This window comes from Phalacrocorax carbo, chromosome 2 (genome assembly GCF_963921805.1).
Source record: "Phalacrocorax carbo chromosome 2, bPhaCar2.1, whole genome shotgun sequence".
In the NCBI taxonomy this organism is placed as follows: Eukaryota; Metazoa; Chordata; class Aves; order Suliformes; family Phalacrocoracidae; genus Phalacrocorax; species Phalacrocorax carbo.
Window position 1 is genome coordinate 81,886,977 of NC_087514.1, and position 16,230 is coordinate 81,903,206.

At 40.1% G+C, this 16,230-nt stretch overlaps 1 protein-coding gene across 3 annotated transcripts in view; it reads left to right on the forward strand.

Moving 5' to 3' along the window:
• TRIO (trio Rho guanine nucleotide exchange factor) overlaps positions 1-16,230 on the forward strand; it is a 256,853-nt gene that overhangs the window by 121,649 nt on the left and 118,974 nt on the right. For all 3 annotated transcript variants that reach the window (XM_064443398.1, XM_064443396.1, XM_064443397.1), the window contains exons 11-13: positions 1,361-1,552; positions 11,124-11,293; positions 12,205-12,379. In XM_064443398.1, the coding sequence (XP_064299468.1) occupies positions 1,361-1,552; positions 11,124-11,293; positions 12,205-12,379 (537 nt within the window). The remainder of the gene's footprint in view (positions 1-1,360; positions 1,553-11,123; positions 11,294-12,204; positions 12,380-16,230) is intronic.

Sequence of the window (16,230 nt, forward strand, 5' to 3'; positions counted from 1 at the left end):
GCGAATATATGAAAGCTGCACTGAGTCATGTAATCTGTCCTGGGCTTGCCTAGTAATTTGCTTGAGACCCTGGAGGAGAGCTCTTATTTCCTGCCCCTTAGTGCAGTTTTAGGGCTGGGCTCAGATTTAACTTTTGTGGATATTATAATGTTAATTAGAGGAGTGACACTATATTTATGGCAATGAAAAGCACATTTGCATAGCCTTAATTTATCTTGGCAAGCAGTGTTTTTACCTGATGTAACTGCGGTTGGGAGAAGATGGAAGGGCGGAAGAGAAAAGAGAAAGGTGTAGTTTATGTTGTTGAGAATTTTTTTTTTAATAGTCTGTGGTGCAAACTTATAAGGAGACCTGATGTGGTGACATAAGCAAAACTTCTTCAGTGTAGACTTGGCTTCAGTCTGTTGTCTTTAGAGGTTAACATCCTTGTGTGCTTTCTTGATGAGTCTGTTTTAAGAACCGTTCTAAGGCAGGAAAACATAAAATTAGGCTCAAAAAGAGCACCCAAATCATAGCAAATGTTTGGAATCAGTCCTTTTTTTAATTAATGAGAAAGATATAGATGCAGGCTGCAAGTTCTAAGCTTTAAGAGTTGTTAAACATCTCTCTCTTCTCTTGACCATAGCGGTCTCAGCGCATCAGGTACCAGACTTCTGCCATTCTGCTTTCTGTGGTGATCCAGGGACAGTTATCTGCCGTTGTTAATCCTGTGACATATTGGGACAGTATTCCCCTCCGATGCTCGGGCATAGCCAACTTCTAAAGCTTGTTCTGTTGCTGCTGTTTCACAAATGGTAATCCATATGACACATGAATTTTGGATACCTCGCTTCTGTAAGAATTGAGAGAAATTTTCTCCTCCTGTGCCTGGTCACTTTCCACTTTCCTGCTGGATGTGTCTATTTGCTGCCAAGCATCTCTACCAGCAGCTAGGACTTCGTTACCTTTAATAATACACATTTCAAAAGTCTTCTGGCCTTGACTGTAGTGATTTTTCCAGTGTTGAAATAGGCCACTTTGCGAGTAATTAGCCATTTAATTTAGGCTTATCTTTAATGTAGTTGTAAATATAAAATACTAATTCCAAGGAAGAATAAATAGGCTCCCAAGTTCTGGATTGAGGAGAAGTTTGAATAGACATAAAAAAGGAGCTAAGGAATGAATTTATTCACAGTTAAATGAAAAAGTGTCTAGAAATAAAAAAAAAATAGTTACTAGAATTTAACCTTACTGAAGATAAAAGAAAAATACATTCCAAGGGCCTTTTTGGCTTTCTGTTTTCATTACTTGAGTGGCTTCAGAATATACTGACTGAATTTTCTTTCATTCAATCCTGTGAAAATAACTTATTTCTCTACAGAACACATATACCAATGCAGATAAGCTCCTAGAAGCAGCTGAACAGCTTGCTCAGACTGGGGAGTGTGACCCAGAGGAAATTTATCAAGCTGCCCATCAGCTCGAAGACCGGATACAAGATTTCGTTAGGCGTGTGGAGCAACGCAAGATCCTGCTGGACATGTCTGTGTCCTTTCACACTCATGTGAAAGAGGTAAAACTGCTGCTAAGCCATGGTCATAACTTTAAGCCTTAAAAGTGATACTGTCCAATATTGCTTTCATTGTTAGAACCTTGCCATAGTAAGCCATGAACTGCTGTTGTTCGATGAGTTTTGATTTGCAGCTCACTGTGTATTGGGGCTGGGCTAGGGTGGTGGTTTTGTTTATGGATTTTTATTTTTACTTTCATTACTTTCACAAGCAGCTTCTACCTCCTTCGTTGTGCAAGTACACATCCTTGTTCAGTCATGGGGAAGGTGGGAGGGTCAGATCAGGGAGCTGATACAGCTAAAAGACAGCATTGCAGGGGGAGATACTCTGCTCCTTTTTTTTTTTTTTTAATCCAACCAGCTCTCCAATGCAGTTAACTGATCTTTCAGACACATGGTTAGACTGCCACAGTTCAGGAGACTGAAATGCGTGGCAGAAGCACAAGGCTACTTAAGGCAACCTGCTGCCCTGAGGCACTTTGTTTTCTTTTCCTGTTTTATACATTGCATTTTGATCTTGTATAACGATGGTTCTCCACAACCTAAAGAGCTTATCTGATAATGACAGTGATTTGCCTCATGGTTGCAATCTTTAGTCTCTTTCAAAGGTTGAACTGATACACCAGGAAAAAGAAAATTTAGCCAAATGCACTTAATTTTCAGCCAGGTCAGTTTTCTGCTCCAATTCAGAACACATCATACGAATTCATAGGCTCATGGGAGAGGGTGGAATAGGCTATAACAAGAATAAGGACTTCAGCAAGGGGTTTTAGTTAAGAGCAGTGGCAAATTTGGACAACCATAGATGGCTTGGTTTCTGTTTAGAGCTCATGTTAAATCTTCTCACTACTCAAACTAGGTGAAAATATGAAAGGCTTCTGCATTACAGCATGTCAGAGTACGTGTCTTCCTTCACTTCACCCTACATCAAGAAATGGTCTGTTCAGTGGGGAAGTACGGTATTCAAAGTAGCTTCTTCAGCAAACCCTTGTAGAGGATAGGGGTGGGAGTTTGTGTGTGAAACATCTGCTTTGCACTGGAAACAAATGCACAAGGCAGTTGGTCTTTCAAGGAGGTCAGGATTGAATTACTTCTTAGCTCTAGACACGAGTACATAGCTCCCCCACCAGTTTTCTGTTCGATGGTTCCTTGCTGATATTCTCCCAGGACTCTTCTTGTTTATACAGAACGTAAATGCTGTATTGTAAGCTATTCTTAGGGGGCAACTTTTTTGTTTCACTTTCCTTAAATATATAGCGCTGTTCCATTACCTGTTGTTAAGCACAGGAGCAGTCAGCTGCTGAAACATGTTAATTGTTTCTATAAATTTTTTAATTTTCTGTTTTTCTTAGCATCAAGAAGAGCAGCTGGAATGGTATTTAAATGGATACAGTTGGCTGTAGTGATGAAAGACGGATACTGTAAAAGGATTTGCAAGGAAAGGGCTTTAAAAAATAAAAAAAAAAACCTGAAAGGCAGACTGATCTATGAGTCACTGTTGAGTAATTCTGGGAGGCTGATCCAGATGTGCTGGAATGTTGCCACTGCTCCCCTGGATAATAATGTTTTATTGGAAGAAAAAAAAAGATATTTTGTATCTTGATTTATTTCTTTGGGAAAATGGATATTATTGTGACCCTGTAAGCGTACACAGCTGTTCCTATGGCAGCCTCTTTGCAGCAAACTTTGGGTAAAAGGTACTGTGGCTGATGTGCACATGTTGATACTGTTTGTTTTGTTTTTGTCATGTGGCTGACCTCTATACCTAATAAAGCAAGGAAAATTAAAAAGACTTCTTATTTATGTAAGCAAGACTATTTTTTTATTTGCATACTAATTAAAAATATAGGTGAGTGTGAGGCAGGTGGTTCATATTTAGTAGACTAGTCCTTTGGTTACGGTGCAGAGAAATTGCAAGCTCAAAGCTGTCTTGTGCTCTCTGTATTCTGATCTGTTTTCAAGAGCGTGTTGTTTGTTATCAAACATGCATGTGGAGTGCTGAGAAGGCATAACAAAGCAGATGGAAGATAAAAATGCCCTAAACCTGAAAGTCATCCATGCTTTGTTGGCAGGAGAATTGCATTTCTCCTGCAGGATGTGGAAAGTCACTGAATAAATTAGTGTGTACCTGTAGGCACGTAGCCTTTCTGCTGTATAGTGGTGTGAAGAAATAAATGTGCATGCTTAGCTGGTGAAAAGAGGATTTCAAGTAGTAGGATAACATGGTAGTTGTTGAACTAAAAAGAGAAGTTTCAGTTGTTAAAAAAACAAATAAAAACCCCAAACACATCAAAGCAAAGCACCACCAATGTGTTTTACCCTTCAAGTATTCAGGGTGAATTTTGTTTCTTCTCTCTCCTGTGTTTTTGTGGTCTAAAAAATAGGCATGAAGAATAAAAACACCGTTTGTGTGTGACAGTTTGGAGGAAGCCACAGAGCTCAGAAAAGCTGGTAATCTGAGTTGTTGGCTGTTCTGAGGATTTGAAATCTGGCTCCAATATCCATCCAATCCCTTGATTTTTTGAATTAGGGTGTTTTGTTGTGTTTTCTTTTCCCCAGAAATACTTAATGTCCAATGAATGCTGCTTATCTGGATGAGAGCATTCCAATACTACTTCTACCCTGTAGCTTTAGATAACCTTTATCTTTAACACAGAATTTGCCTGCAACTTCCCCCAGCTTTCCTGGGAAGCATCAGCCCTGCAGTGTCTGCACAGTACTGTTATGCTGTTCATACTTAGTAAGTCAGTTTCTGCTTTCAGAAGCCGCGTGCTTTCCACAAAAGCAATGGGTCAGCTTGAGACATCCTAAAAGTAACAGACCTTTGCTATACCTGTGCACAAAGCGGATGTGTAGTATGTGTGCACGAGCCTGTTACGATGCATGTTGGAAATGCTGCCTGTCCTTAACATCTCCGGAAGTTCTGTAGCTAGGTGACTGACTACAGGCTGGTAGAGCTCCCTTACAGACATCAGAAAACAACATATAAATTCTCAGACTCCTCATAAACTAACCTCAGTAGACCACATTTCCCATTGGGGGGAATAAAGGATGTGTTCAGGGAAGCCAGAAATATGATGTTATGTAACAGTATTGCCATTACTCATTTTGCTTAATGGTGATCCAAGAAAATCAGTTGCTTGCTATATATTTAAATTGTGATTCTATGCTGTTATGTTATTACTAGTTTTAAGTTGGAAAAGTTGTGAATATTGATTTTTTAATTCCCATGCAAACAGTGCAAAATTCCAATCTGTAAACCAAACTTTTTTTAGTAAATAAGGTACTGAAGTTAAGCTGTGCACTGGCAAGCTTTAAAAGTGTTTGGGACCATAAATATCCCTATCAGAATCTTCGCCTTGAAAGTACTGTGGCCTGGCAGGTTCCCTGCCTGAGGATGGACAAAATGCAACTGAACATCTGAAACGGTTGACCATTGCAAGACAGTGAATCCCTTATGGCTTTTGTGCCTTTTGACATTTAGTAATATGGGGAAGGAACAAGGTGAGAAGAAAATCACACAGATAAGATACACTTCCTAAATAAACAGTTATTATAAAAGGTTGTGTACAAAATAGAGGAGCAAGAGTCATCGTAGTCTTTGCTGTGAGATCTGTCACCAAGTAGAGATGAACAGGGTTTTGGTGTGAATTCCAATTCTTCCATACACATACATGCATTCTCTGAAATGGTTCCCTCAGCATCCGAGTGGGAAGACTGAAATCCTGGCCAAGCCAGGTGTTTGTAGTAGTGCCAAAGTAGAACAACAGCTATTTTCCTAACTGGAGTCAAGTGTGGGAATACAGATCAGGGCTGAATGTATGTGGAAGAGAATGATCTCTTAGGAGCCTGTTGGCTTTTTGCATATAACCTTTTGTGTGTATTCTGGCAAGTTGATGATAAAATAGCTCAGAGCGCTTTTTTATGTATACACAATATGCTTAATGGTGTTACTAGATGTCTTTCTTCTTTTTTTTGTCTTACGCAAACTAAACTCTGCACCAGAATAGATTGAGGTTGAAAGAAAGAAAAAGGAAGTGGAACTGGCTGAGATTTGTTCAGAAACAGCAAGGTTTTTTATGTGAAAAGTAATGAAATGGTAGTCTGTGCAACCTGTTGAAGGAAGGTGGCACTGTTTTGAGCGTGTCAGTGCATGGGAAGGCTGAGGAGACCTTGCTCTAGCCATAATGCTGCTGATTTATTCCTATCTAGCTATGAGGCATGTGTATTTGAAAAAAACTGGTTGATAATGGTCTCACTTTGTCTCACATTTGCTGTCAGATATATGCTCTTCTTTGCATTTTCCTGTAGGGAAGGGTGTCCATCTGCTCAGCCTTTCATCTGTTTCATCCCAGGGTGGACCCTGAGGTGACAGACCTGCTCTTCTGGTTGCCTGTCACTGCTGAGTATGAGTCTTCGGTGCTGGTGGTCTGCAGCATAAACATGGATGTCATAATAAGGCTGCTCTCTCCTCTGTGTGCCCTTTCCAGGAAGCAGAGCAGCTTTTGGATGCCCTGATCGAGGTGTGAAGGTTCTGTCGCTTGGGCTTTTGTGCATCTCGAATATTTTTATCATGTCATCATAGCACAGCAGTGCTTAGTGTGATGGGCCTGGCAAAATATATGAAGTGCAGTCTCTGGTCAGTACTTTGATATGCTGGTCATCTGGAATCTGAGGGTTGAGGAGGACAGTTTTCAAATCTGAGAAAGATTTAGGAAGAGATAAGAGAAACACATTTAGTGGCAGCACACTAAAGTGTCTTGTGGTTTACTGGTTTGATAGGACTGGAAATCAGTTACCCAGCACAGATTTTTTTTCTTGTGAGTTTTTCTATCGTGGTAGCTATACTGAAATAGCACGAAGTGATTGAGGGAAGTGAGGCAGAAATAGGCCTTTAAGCTGTGTGAAGCTATGGTATAGACATTTTTTCTTGTTCAGTTAAGAAATGGGATGAATGCTAACAGAGTACTAGTAGTACTCAACTAGTAGTTGATGTCATTTTAGGAAGATGTGAGAAATTTGATTTTGCTTCAAGGATTAATTTATTCTGAATAGGAAATTGACTCTATTATAACTATAGAATAGATAGGGATATTTGAAGATTTTAAGATAATTAAACCTAATTTTCAAGAAATATGCATGCATTTAGTATCTTAAATGTCACTGGAAGACCCTGGAAGACAAGCTCATGGGGATTTAACATCTTAAAAATTTGTGTTTAAAAACATGCGGTTTTTGTCCACTGCATGTCCTGAAAGCCAGAGCTTACAGGCAGACAGACAGACATAAATCAGCCCCCTCCTTTGCCCAGATACACTTGTTAGGGAATACTACTGCAACATTTGGCCCAGTACAACTAATAGCTTCTTCAACAACTTGTGCCTGTGGTGATACACATACTGCAGCATTGTGCTGGGGGGCAGGGGCAGAAAAGAGGAATTGGCAGTTTTTGAACACAGAAACTGTGTGCCTGCCTTTGCTGTACCCTGCTGAAAAGGCTGACTTAATATCCAAAAGCCATTATTATAAAAATGAAAATAAAGTCAAAAAGAAAGTGACAGATATTTTACCCTATTAAAGTAACTCTGTGCACTTGGGAAGGTATTTACTAAACATAATTGTCCTGTGATTATATTTGGCAAAATACTGTAGGGTCATATTTAGTTGCAGTCTTTCAGGAGATTGCAGGGATGAGACTTAAATGGATAGAGGCCCGTGATGGAAATACTGAAACTTCCAGGATGTTGCAGACAATTAAAATAATACCATCTCAGTGACTAATGGCATGCTCCCAAGAACTTAGGAAAGAGGTAGCACAGGATGCAGGCTTATTCAAGCAGATGTTTCTTAGTCTGTGCTATATTTAGATCAAGAAAAAAAACTGTTGGGGAAAAATTTGCCTGTCAAGGATTCAGGATTTGGTTTTCCTCTCAATTTTAATTCTGATAAGACGTGAAGAGCAGATGAAAAGAGAAGAGCCTCTTTCTGTAACTGGACTGAGTTATTTATATGTTTTTCTCACTGTATGTTGGAGCCGTCTTGCCACTGGATAAAGCTCTTACTGAGGTCACAGGACTTGGTGGTTTGTTTAAGGATCTTTGTGCTCCTTGTTTTACAGGGAATAGAAAAAAACATGCCTGGAAGTTGCCCAAAAGTTCACACTGAGAGAAAGTTAATAGTTTTTTAATGACAAGTTTGTTTTGGTTTTTCTTCCCCACCGGATTTTTGTTGCCAAGCTCTCTTTTATGGAGTAATGTGTTACCTCAGAAAATCATTGCCCTATAAAATCTGTAGTTCTGCACTGCTGAACATGTATGGGTAAGCTCCAGTCTCTGTTCACCCCTCACTATAAACTGGTTGCTCTCTTTTGGCTTTGCTGTGCAATTTTGTACTGTCTTCATCCTTAATTTTGTATTGGGAAACAAGGTAATTCATGTGATTTCCAGTATAACCAGTGCTCATTCTGGTTTTAAAGCTGTATACAAGCCAGCTGGCTATTGCCACCTGTTATGAATTAAGCTTCTCCCAGTAAATTGCATGAATTTATATCCAGCTTTAATAACCTGGCAGTTTTGTTCATCTCTGGCTTTATTCTAACCTTGTGTATAAACTGCAAGATTATTTTGAGGGAAGCTGTTTGTCAGAAACTTACTTAGCAGAAAAGTGTAAAAAGCTTATTTGGTAATGTATTAGAGTAACTTTTGCTATGACGTGTCAGAGCTGTTTAGTCACTTCAGAAATGGCTTAAATTGTTCCACTTTCAACAGGGCATGAATCGCAGCTAGACAAGTAATGCATATTAATTACTATCCTTCTCTTTCTGCACATTTGTAAAATGTTTTTCCTGCCCAAGCAGTGGGTGATTCAGCTAATGAAGAAGGCAAACGCAGGGTGTTTTTGAGCCCTTTGGTACCTTGGGGACCAGATACCATGTTTACAGTCATGCCATGCTGACCAGGCAGTAAGTCAGTCGGCACAGCACTCTGTTGTGCTAGTGCCCATGTCTTTCTGCTCTAGGCAGGTGGTGTTGGTTTGAACTGGCTATGCAGAAGGAAGAGTCTTGCTTGTTCTGTGTTGGCTCGGTCTCCAGCATCCAGGGTGAGCTTTAAGGGGAGTATTTGCATGCACAGTACATCACCAGCTCAACACTTAAAAGTTTGTTTGCTCCTACCACACCCTCTCCACCCAGGTACAGAAGTGGCTGAAGCATATGTGAAGAATAAGAAATGCAGAGGTGAGATGTCCCTCTACAGGTGTGACACAACCCAGCTGCAAAATACATATTGGAAAAGATGGAAGTGATTCTTAGACCTGCCTTCAGCCACGTTGCAGGTGCTTGTAAGGGAGCCAAGGGGCAAACTTGGTATAGTTCAGGAGACTCAAAATGGTTTTAATTCCAGTTTGTCTGTAATAAACATCTCTGAAAATTGGGCCTTTTATAGATAGTGCAATAAGCGTGAGGTACAGCTCTTCCAACTAGCACTGAATGCATGATATCTGCAGTCAACAACAAAGTGTTACTCTCCAATGAATATGTTTGCACAGTAGCAAGCTTCACGGGTTTCCTGTACACACCAGGTTGCTTGGAGGGTCTCTAACACGGTGTCCTATTATATGGTTCAGACATAAGCTTCTTAAACCGAGAGGAATAAATACATGTCCACTGGGTGTTGAGAACTGAGTAAAGATTTCAGGTTGTATTGTCAGGCTTCTTGCTCTTAAGTTTCATTTGTCTTGAAGTGAAATTTGCATTCCTAAGTATGCACTTGAAAAAAAAAAAATTTGGATGCTGCATTGGGTATGCTGGAATGAATGTTGACGAGTGCTTTTGACCCACTTGCTAAGTTCTATTGATTTGTGCTCCTTTTAATAAGAAAGACTGCTGTGGCTTGAGCTTGTGATGTTTATGAATATGGAGTTGCATTCAAAGCTGTGACAGGCATTGTCTTAGAAGCCTGAGTAGTCAGAATAACACAGTGTATATGAATAGGCAGTTCCGTTTTGGGGGTGTGTGTGTAGTAGATTTGTAGAAGAGTCTGGTGAAATGTCATTAATTATTCCCAATTTGTGAAAACTTAGCCCATAGCTTGGTTAATTGAAAACCTACCTCAGGAGGCATATAAGCCTCTAAGATATAAAAACTAGCATTTGGCTTTAATGTAAAGCTTCAAAGGAACCGATTAATCAAGATCTAGAATCCTTCATTGAATTTTCTGTCTTAATGTAGATCCATTGGTAGTTAGAAAACCTTTATGATCAGAACATTATAGTAACAGCAGCATGAAATGGGTATTTGTGTAGAAAATGTTAAGCAAAGAAATAAACATTTGTTTTTCTGTCTTTTGAAATTGAGCCAGTTTGCTTACTGTGTATTTTAACTATGTTAACCCTTTAATTAGGTTCAAAATTAGTAAAGCCTGTTTGTGTATCTAAAATGTATAAAGGCAGAGTTTAAAAGGTAGTCAAAAGATCTTAATACTTTCAATCAGAACAGAGTTATTCTTCCAGGATAAAAACCAAACTCTAATCCTTCTTCTTAGAATTGCAGGGTTTGGGATGTGATGGTAAAACAGAGAGGAGGCACCCAGTTTGAATGCTTCCTGTGAGAGTAGCTGTTTTGTTGTGCTGTTAGTGCTGCTCACAGGAGTGCTGCAGCAGACAGCCATGCTCCCTCTCTTCCAACAGTGGTTTTTCAGTTGCACAATAGATGGCTGATAGTTTGATGAACAATTTTCACACGGAGCGTAGGATGCAACAGTTTGCCTCATGAAATTGTGGAAATGAACACAGTAGGGTTCAAGTGACCAGTAGCGATACCTAGCTAGCATGTATCCACAGATTTTTCCATAAGCTGCAATGTGTGGGCAGTTCTGAACAGGAATACGTGCACATGCTAAGTAGATGGGAAAAATGTTGAGTTAACTGCTGGAATTACTTGTGACAACTTCCGTTGTAATAGTATGAAACTGAGATCAAGAGGGTGAACAGCACAACTGTGGGGAACATGATAGAAAAATAACTCCTCGCATTTGATTTCTCTCTGTATTTTGTTTTCTGAAATGCCCTCTTTTCCCTTTTTTTGAAGGCCACTGAAAAGTGTTATGTTATCTGTGTGCATGTGTCAGCCTGGCAGTGTAAATTTGATGGTGGCTACAATACATCTCCCTTCCTTCCTTCCTTCCTCCCTTCTCTCAGGGAGTGTTACCATAGCATTTCCCTCCCAGGGACTCTCTCGCAGAGCTGCAGATGGGATTCTCGCTATGAACTCTGTGCTGCTCAATCGGATAAGCTCAGTACTGTAGAAGGAAAATGGGAAAGAAAGGGTGACTTAGCAACACGGATAAAGCTTTCCTGGTATTTCCAAGAAGCGAAAACCTTATTTGAAACAAAGGCTCGTTTTCACTAAATTGAGGATGGGATTTTTCTATGAAGAGAAACAAATCCTGTTTCTCCTCACCACCTCAGTCTGTTTTCTCTTGTCCAGGGAGGCTGATCTGGAATGGTGACTGCCTGATCCTGGGGCTTACATTTCTTTTTTATTATTATTATTATTTTCCCCCCCCGTCTCTTTTAGCTGTGGACATGGCTTGAAGAGTTACAGAAAGAACTGCTTGATGATGTCTATGCTGAGTCTGTGGAGGCTGTCCAAGACCTGATTAAACGTTTTGGTCAACAACAACAGACCACTCTGCAGGTTACAGTCAATGTCATAAAAGAAGGTGAAGATCTTATACAGCAACTAAGGTAAAACATTTTTACTACAATCTCTTCTGGTGTGCATCTGATATTCTGTGAAGCTCTTTCTGTTCTGAGGATAGAGGTGGTGACTAGAAGATACGACCTATAAATAAAACCTGTAAATATTAGGACTACAATGATGTTTCATGCTGTACTGATGATCTCTAACCCTCTGTTTACAGGAAGCTGAGCTTATAAACACTACCTCCACAAGAAGGAGATTTTGTTTACATAAGCTACCTTTGTGGTAGGAGCAATTGTATGTCTTTGTAGTCTGACATGCAGGGCTCACAGCGTTTTGAGTTCTGAGCAGCAGCCTTTTTATAAATAGACACTTGAAATTGTTTTGCAGATTAATAAGTAATTTTAATATAAGTTTGCTGTCCATTTCGTTCAGTAACAATCTGAATAAACTTGGGCCCCAGCTGCACTGGTGCATGTCCCCTTGATGCAGGAGTTGGTATTATCATATATGAATTTGTAGGTTTTATACTAAAGTAAAAGAATAAATATTTTTTTCGATTAACATATCTAAATTTGGGGTTTTTTTTTCATTGCCAGGAAGGTTAAGTAAAGCAGTTAACATGTGCCACTTCCTTTCCACAATTTAAGGGTTTGTCTCTGGTTTTCAATTTTTTTTGTTCCTGTAAAAAGAATGTCCCTAAATGTTGAATTAGTGAAAAAAAAGGAAAGTAATCTAATTTTCTAATGCTTTTTGAAGTACTAAAACATAATTTGGACTTTTAGTAACAAAGATGTACAGACTTAGCTTTCATGTAATATGACTTGCACCGACCTTATCTGAGACAGTTGTACATTTTGTGGTCAGGTATGGCATCAAAAGTGTATGTGGCTTTTTTCTTAATAATACTTTTCTTCCTCCCCATCCCCCCTTCCCCTCTCTCTGCTTTGAATAGGGATTCTGCCATTTCTAGTAACAAGACCCCCCATAACAGCTCGATCAACCACATAGAGACAGTCCTGCAGCAGCTGGATGAGGCCCAATCTCAGATGGAGGAGCTTTTTCAAGAACGCAAGATCAAGCTTGAGCTGTTTCTGCAGCTTCGCATATTTGAAAGAGATGCAATAGATGTGAGTGTCTGCTCTTGGAGTTGCACTTCATTTCTTCTCTTGTGTAGGAATGTTTATGCCGAGGCGGTTGTGTAGTTGCATTGGCATGTGGCTCAGATGACTGATAGACTTAGTGCTTACCTGAACTAAGACTTTTGTCTTGTAAGTGGAAGTGTCAGGAGAGTGCAAAGCTGAGCTTTCTGATAGTAACTCCAGCTCTGATTGGCTCCCAGTGTGTCTTTAAGCAAGCGTTTTGTAAAATCACAGTGTACCAGTTGCTTCATCTGGTAAGTTTGACCTGAATATCAAGCTACTTTGATAAAACTAGTATGCTTACAGTTACTATGAATAAGACTTGCAAGATGGTTCAGTACAAACCCTCTAAACTGTTGCTTTGTAGTAACACCCCTCTTTTTTTTTTTTCCAATTCTGCAGTCTTTTTTCAATTGACAGCTACAAATTTTGGAATTTTGTTTTAATATTCAGGGATGTTGTATGGGCTCTTTTCCTGTATTTTTGGGTCTGTTTCTTTTTTCTTTTGTTTTTTTAATACGATTTTTTCAACTTCTGCAAATAATGCAAAAGCAGTTGTAGTGGCACACCCCCGCAAAACTTTGAGAAGTTTTGAGACTGTCCGAATCTTGGAGGAGGGTTACAGTTGGAAAGCTTCTGTTTGTGTGCTGGGACATGCATACAAACAGTTATGAAACTCCATGTGGAGCTTAAGTTAATAGAATTGCATTATAAATCTTCAGCTAAGTTGATCATATGACTGCTGTAAAACCACTAGTGCCGTCCACAGAGACTGAAACTTAGTTGGTGCCTCATAAGGTTCAGGGTTATACATTGGTAAATGATCCTGTTTGAGTATATATATGGCTTATCTCAAGACTCTGGAAACCAGGAGTTAGAGTGATAATTTTACCCCTTTGCTTGTGCATAGTGAAAGCTGCAGCTGTTGACTGGGTATGAACGGTGTAAGGGCAGAGATGTAGTCCGCAGAAGTGATAGCTTCTCTTCCCCCCCCCCCTTCCTGCTCTTTAAAATCAGGTTTAGATATCATTGCCAAAGTCTGGTTTAGCTAAGCATATTGTTAGGAGCAATGCAGGAGTAGGCAGACACAGTTCCTTGATCTGTGCCCATAGAGGAAGTGAGAGTGTGTGCTCTACAGTAATAACAACTCTGGTGTAAAGGAAGACTAAGAAGGTTCTCTATTTTGCAGTTCACACTGAGGAGGTGAAACTAGTTGGCAGGCAGTTTGCTACTTTGATGTGAGAGTAGCTGTCTGGAATATGCAAGGAAAAGGCTAGGCTGAATTGTGATTGTAATAATTAATTGGATGACTGGTATATGTGGAAGGAACATAAAGGTATCCCCTTTTACAGGATTATCAGCAATTTTACAGTCTCTGCAGAAGTGATCTGCAGTGCTTGATGGTGTCTGTGTGATGTTCTCAGAACACTTTCACTGAGGAAATGGCAGATGTTGGGGTCAAGGCGTATACCAAGAAACTTAATGAAAGAACTAGATTAAAGGTTTGAGTGAAGTTTATGATTAAGGTGATTGGTCTCTGCTGTAGGTTACCTAAACCAGTATTCTACAATAGCAGAAGGCTGGTTGCAGGAGCCCCACTTTTCAGATATGTTCTAGTTCTTCAGTACAGGATAGCATCTGTATAGAGAGTACTTCTGTGTATGTTGGTTGTTGATGGCTGTAGGATTTTGCAGCGGAAAGCCGTATATCCTAACTTGACAGGTCTTGCTTTTTCTGAAGCTGACAATTGGCATACTTTACACTTTGGCACATAAAACAAAGCAAAGTACCAAATACCTTGTTGAAAGAATTGGTGTATTTTGTTTATATGGCTTGGAAACAAAAATCACGCTTAAAGATTGTCAAGGAGCTCTCCAGGGAACAAAATGACCCTGGCTGCAGAGCATCTTCAGCAAAATGTTGATTGCTTTGCTGTCTCTGTACCATGTCTTCTCTCTGCTTCCTCAGCAAAGCATGCTTCTCTTTTTCCCTCTCCCTGAAGGCAGACATCTGTTCGGAAACTTCCGGGAAGAAAGTGTAGGGACTAGTTCCAGGTCAGTCGTTTGAAAGCAGAAACTCAGCTGAAGTAACATGATAGTGAGGAGGAGCCAGATGCCAGCTAGGAACTTGCAGACCTTGTTTTGACCTCCTCCTTTGTCCTGGGTTTTGTGTGACTGGCCCAGTCATTTAAGACTTGGCTGTAGGGGCAGTTCATTCAGGGGAGCATCCTGTGAGGACAGTTTTTCTGGAAGGCAAGTAGTGTTCCTAGCTTGTCTTGCTGCTTGCAAAATCACACTGGCTAAAATCGGACAAAGGGTTCCCCTAGCCCTGTGGGATCGTACTGTGCAGCTGTGCTTCTGGGGACAGTGGTGAGATTTGCTGGCAGGGTTAGTTCTCCTCTTCTTATACTTACTCTTCCCTTATTATTTGCTGACAAAATACTCTTGTTTCTTTTAGTTGCTGTCTTCCATCCTGAAACTTCTCAGATTCTCCTGCTTTTCTGAAATTGCTGTAACTGTAGCATTGTCGCTGTTTTGCCCCTTGCTCTTGGCATATAAGCATGACCTTCTCTGTCCTTGGTAGGATTTTAGGCCATTGGTCATGAGTTATTTGAAGGACTGTGTTGTGAACACCAGTATTAACTAAAGGCAAGAAGGAGCAAAATGTATGCCAAGAGTCCCTTGCTAGGGTGATTAGTAGCATAAGGAAGATGCGTACAGACCTAGCTAGTGGGTAGGTAACATTGGTGGCAGTGTATGCAGCCTGAAATGTGTGTGTCTCATCTGTGCCTGTGCATTTTTGCTTGTCTGTAACTTAAATGCCTCAAGGCCTATGTCAGGGCTCCACACAAAGCATACCATACACTTTTCAACTCACAGCTTTATCTCTACTCTATTTTTGGACCGTACTTACAAGATGCCTGTTAAGTCATGCAGCTGAAAAGGATGCAAAGTGCTGGATCACAGAGACCTAACTCTTCTCCCTTTCCCATCTTACCTTTTTCTTTCTCCCCAGCACATAATATTTTGCAGGTCCTTATTAGCACTCAGTTGTTACAGGGAATGCTAGTTAGCCCCTTCTGAGAAGAGGCTTGTGGTTCTTTATTTCTTTCCCACTCAGTGCAAAAGAGTTGGCATCTCTTCTGTGTTATATTCTGTCAGTGTTACCTTTACATTTGTTAAAACCTAGGAATATTGGGCAGCTCAGACTCTGCACTAGGAACTTCTTGAACACATGCTATGGTAAGTAGTTACCCTGTGTTTAATCTAGGTTGTCCATTTCCTGAGAGCGGTATTAATTTCTGATTCAGTTGCTTTAAATGTCTTAGTCACTCATCTTTGTATTGCTTTTTTAATGCTAATTGTCTTCACAAAACGTTAAAAACAAAATAGGAGCCTGCTCATTCTAAAAGTATTGCTTGTAAAGCAGAACTTCAGGGGAAGCCCTGAAGACTGTGGGCAAAGAGTGCGTAATGCACGTCATTTTTATTTTAACTTTGCCCTTCGTGTGTTTCAGATTTCCACAGTGGGTGCAATGGCTGAAATAGATCACCTTGAGCTACCGAGTTACTGCTGAAAAGTGTAAAGCTTACTGCCCTTGCTAGGAACCCCGGCTGTGATGCGCACTGACTTCTTATCTTTTGAATGAACATGGGACCATGCTGGCATTATTTATTTATTTGAATCGTGGGCTTTCTGGTCTTTTGAAGGGGACAGGGAATGTCTTGTTCCTGTACAGCATTTCAGAGTACTTTAAACAATGTGTGGTCCATGATCTTAACCTCAAGGTTGCATGAAATAACATAGGAAGAAGTTATAGTTCTTACTGCTGTTGTTGTT